Below are 3,613 nucleotides of genomic sequence, written 5' to 3'. Positions count from 1 at the left end.
CATTTTGTCATTCACAAATGTTGTAGGTTCCTTATCAATTAGCATTTCATTTTTAGCTCACCTGAGCTGAAAGCTCGAATGAGCTTTTCTGATCACATTTTGTCTTTCGTCCGTCTGTCCGTAAACTTTTTACATTTTCAACATCTTCTCAAGAACTACCGAGACGATTTCAACCAAACTTGGCACAAATCATTCTTAGGCAAAGGATATTCAAAGTTGTGAAAATTAAGGGCCACATCCTTTTTCAAGAATAATTAGAAATTAATGAAAATTTTTGAGAATCTTTCAAAAAACTTCTTCTCCAGAACCATAAAGCCAGGAAAGCTGAAACTTGTGTGGAAGCATCCTCATGTAGTTTAGATTCAAAGTTGTGAAAATCATGACCCCTGGGAGTAGGGTGGGGCCACAATGGAGGGTCGAGGTTTAAACATAGGAATATAGAGAGCAGATCTTTAAAAATCTTCTTCTCAGAAACTAATCAGCCAGGAAAGCTGAAACTTGTGTGGAAGTATCCTCAGGTAGTGTAGATTCAAAGTTGTGAAAATCAGGATCCCTAGGGGTAGGGTGGGGCCACATTGGGGGGGGGGGTGTTAAAGTTTCATGAAGGAATATATAGCGTAAATCTTTAAAAATCTTCTTCTCAGAAACTAATCCGCCAGATGATTCTTTATAATTGTTAAGACTTTGGTTCCAGGACAATTCTTCGGCCTCACAAGAAGGTTCAGAGTTTGATGTAGCTATATATCCCATAATAAAAACAATTTTTAAGGATCTTTTTGAGAACTGCTATACTCAACATGTGATATGACTATAAAATCATCCTGTTAAAAAAGGGACTAATGATTAAAAACAAAAGAATATCCAGGGGGGAAAATGAATTTTATTTATAGAGGATCCACGTGTATTATTGTACATTGTCCAGATAGTTTGTATTATGACTCCATTAAGCTGATTTTATCATACCTATTGTTCCTCAGGTGAGCGATGTGGCCCATGGGCCTCTTGTTAGAAGATAACTTTACAGGTTGAAAAGTTTCCGCAAGGAAGTTTCACCCACATACGTATATCAGGTTTGAGCAGTTGCGACACATATATCATCCACAGGTTAGCCAAGAAGAGCCTTATCTAGCTCTGCTCTAGATATAAAAGTAGCCCAATACTGTCAGGAAATCAAAATTAAACAATCAGTTTCATAGCCGACGATTGTAAAGTGCATTTGAGTAAGAATATTTCTTCCTGACAGATTTGATTATTTCTTATATAATGGCATTTGATAGCCAATCAAGAATATCTCTAATAACACATTGTTTTGATGAATAAAGAATTTTTATTTGAGTTTAATACGAACACTTGTTTATTAAATTCTAAAAAGAATTCAGCGGCTTTAAATACAACCTAAGAAAAACAAATTGCACAGTAAGAGAATAAAATCATACATAAAAAGTAAATTATCAAAAACTTCTGAACAAAATTACAAATTAAAAATAATAACATAATAATAAATGCGTTAAAAATACAATTATTACAAAAGTAAATAAGCACGGAATGGATCAACTATAAGACCATTCACAATGTTACACAACATCGTTAGGAATTTCAATATGTAATTAGCAAATGTCCTTCTTAGTGACAATTAAAGTGATGGGTAACTTTATTTGTAAAACTTGCCAAAATATGTAAGCTAAAACAAACAAAAAAGAGGAGTGTCTCTTTAACCAAACAAAAACTTAGATCACGTCCTCTATTTGTACATGCCTGAGTCCCGATACCATAATGTAACTCTATTTAGATCATTAGCCAGTAGAGATTATCGCTTTCCTAAGATTGCGTCTGGCTGTGAAGGAAATGCATTGGGTTATGATAGAATTGTATTGATTAGAGCATTTTGAGACAGTTTGTAAATAGAATGTCCCAGTTCCTCAGTGCTTAGAGGTAAAAGGAATGTACATGTATATTTTAAAAAAAATATATCTTTTTATTGAAAGACTAGATTTTAAATTGATTCTCTCTCTCTCTCTCTCTCTCTCTCTCTCTCTCTCTCTCTCTCTCTCTCTCTCTCTCTCTCCGCTACATGTGCACTTCCTGTCAAATAATCGAACTTTACAAAACACGTTTTCTTTAATTTACACTACTCCATTAGAAATATTTAAGATATCGAATCAAATGAAACGATGTGTTACAGTTCATAAAATGACAATGTGTAAACACAAATAGGAGGAGACAACGTTAAACGACCGTGTATCACGGAATTTAGTGAGACTTATAAAATACAATAATTTAAACAGCATTACATGTATTCTTATACTCACTATAAATTACACATCCGAGCAAAGACACGCAAACATACTATTATTTTATTTCCTTCCTTCGTCTTTTAATATTGGTTGAAATAACAGTTTGGTAGTCTTGTGTGATAGATAATAATGTGATAATGGTATTGACTAGAGTATTTGAGACAACATAAATAATTGGCAATATTTCTAACATATCATACACATACAACAAGATATATACTCATCATGAAGATGTTTGCGTTTAAATATCCATAAAAAGGAGCATTCAAGCAGACAAAACACAATAAATAATGATAAATTCTCCGAACACAATACTGGACCCTTTCTCAACCTCTGGGCATCGTCTGCCTATCATTTTTGATGCAGACACAGCCATTGGAAACCTTCTCCCAGAAGTAGTCGTACACATACACTCCCTTTTCGTTACACCCCGTCACCCTTAGAACTCTGGTATAGTAAAACAGACGCACACAGGCTTTGTCCGGGGAGCCAAGGCAACCGTTACATTTACAATGAACCTGCAGCATCATGCTTGGGATCCTGAATCTATCATATTCCATCACCTTGTAGCCGGGACACACGTGTAATTTGTTCTCCAGAGTTACTGGACACGTCGTGTTCTCGTTATCTAAGTTGACATAGACACTGTCCTTGTATTGAGGAGGAACAGTCACTTTGCTGCGCAGTTTATCCATTAGATAAAAACTTTCCGGCAAGTCTTTTAATTTGTATAGGCTTAGGCCGCGCTCAAGCTTACGAACGGAAGATGGATTGCGACAATGTGCCCTGCCACCTTTAACTTGACAACAAAACAAAGTCAGCAATTGCAAAAGTATGGGACAAATCTGTGAAAAATAAAAATGTCATATCACAAAGAAGAATTTGGATAAACAAAACTTTTATGAAGATCTTGGTCAATTAATCAAACTATACCTAACGTCTAAAATGAAATTAAAAAAAAGTAAAAAAAATATTCATGTTAATATCTGATTAATACAGCTGCATACCTTTTTCATTGACATATTTGAAACCTGTTGCCTTTTAAAGTATAGTTAAGATTTATCTAGTACAGTGTATCTTACATTCTCTATCGAATTTGTTTTTAAAAATCTTGATACACCTAGTGTTGTATATATAGTACTTGTGAATGTTAAAGATTGGTTGCACAGGGGTGTCGCCTATCAAATTACAGTCTACAAGCTTTAAAAAGGAAGTAGTAAAAACAAGCAAATTCTGATAATAAAACACGCCGGATGTAATCTATATTTAGCTGCATTTGACCTGTATGAATTCGATTGCTTCATGGTTTTTTTTTCGGT

General features: G+C 34.4%; 1 protein-coding gene across 1 annotated transcript; it reads right to left on the bottom strand.

Moving 5' to 3' along the window:
- Window positions 1-1,519: 1,519 nt before the first annotated feature.
- LOC117693072 (uncharacterized) lies at window positions 1,520-3,316 on the bottom strand. The gene is made up of 2 exons (XM_034483137.2): window positions 3,302-3,316; window positions 1,520-3,139 (listed from the first exon to the last, which is right to left on the bottom strand). The coding sequence occupies exons 1-2, from the start codon at window positions 3,314-3,316 to the stop codon at window positions 2,621-2,623; spliced, it is 534 nt and encodes a 177-aa protein (XP_034339028.2). The 3' UTR covers window positions 1,520-2,620.
- Window positions 3,317-3,613: the final 297 nt, after the last annotated feature.

This window comes from Magallana gigas, chromosome 3, assembly GCF_963853765.1.
Source record: "Magallana gigas chromosome 3, xbMagGiga1.1, whole genome shotgun sequence".
Classification (NCBI taxonomy): Eukaryota; Metazoa; Mollusca; class Bivalvia; order Ostreida; family Ostreidae; genus Magallana; species Magallana gigas.
The sequence above is the reverse complement of the archived record's forward strand: the minus strand, read 5'-3'. Positions and strand labels throughout refer to the sequence as shown.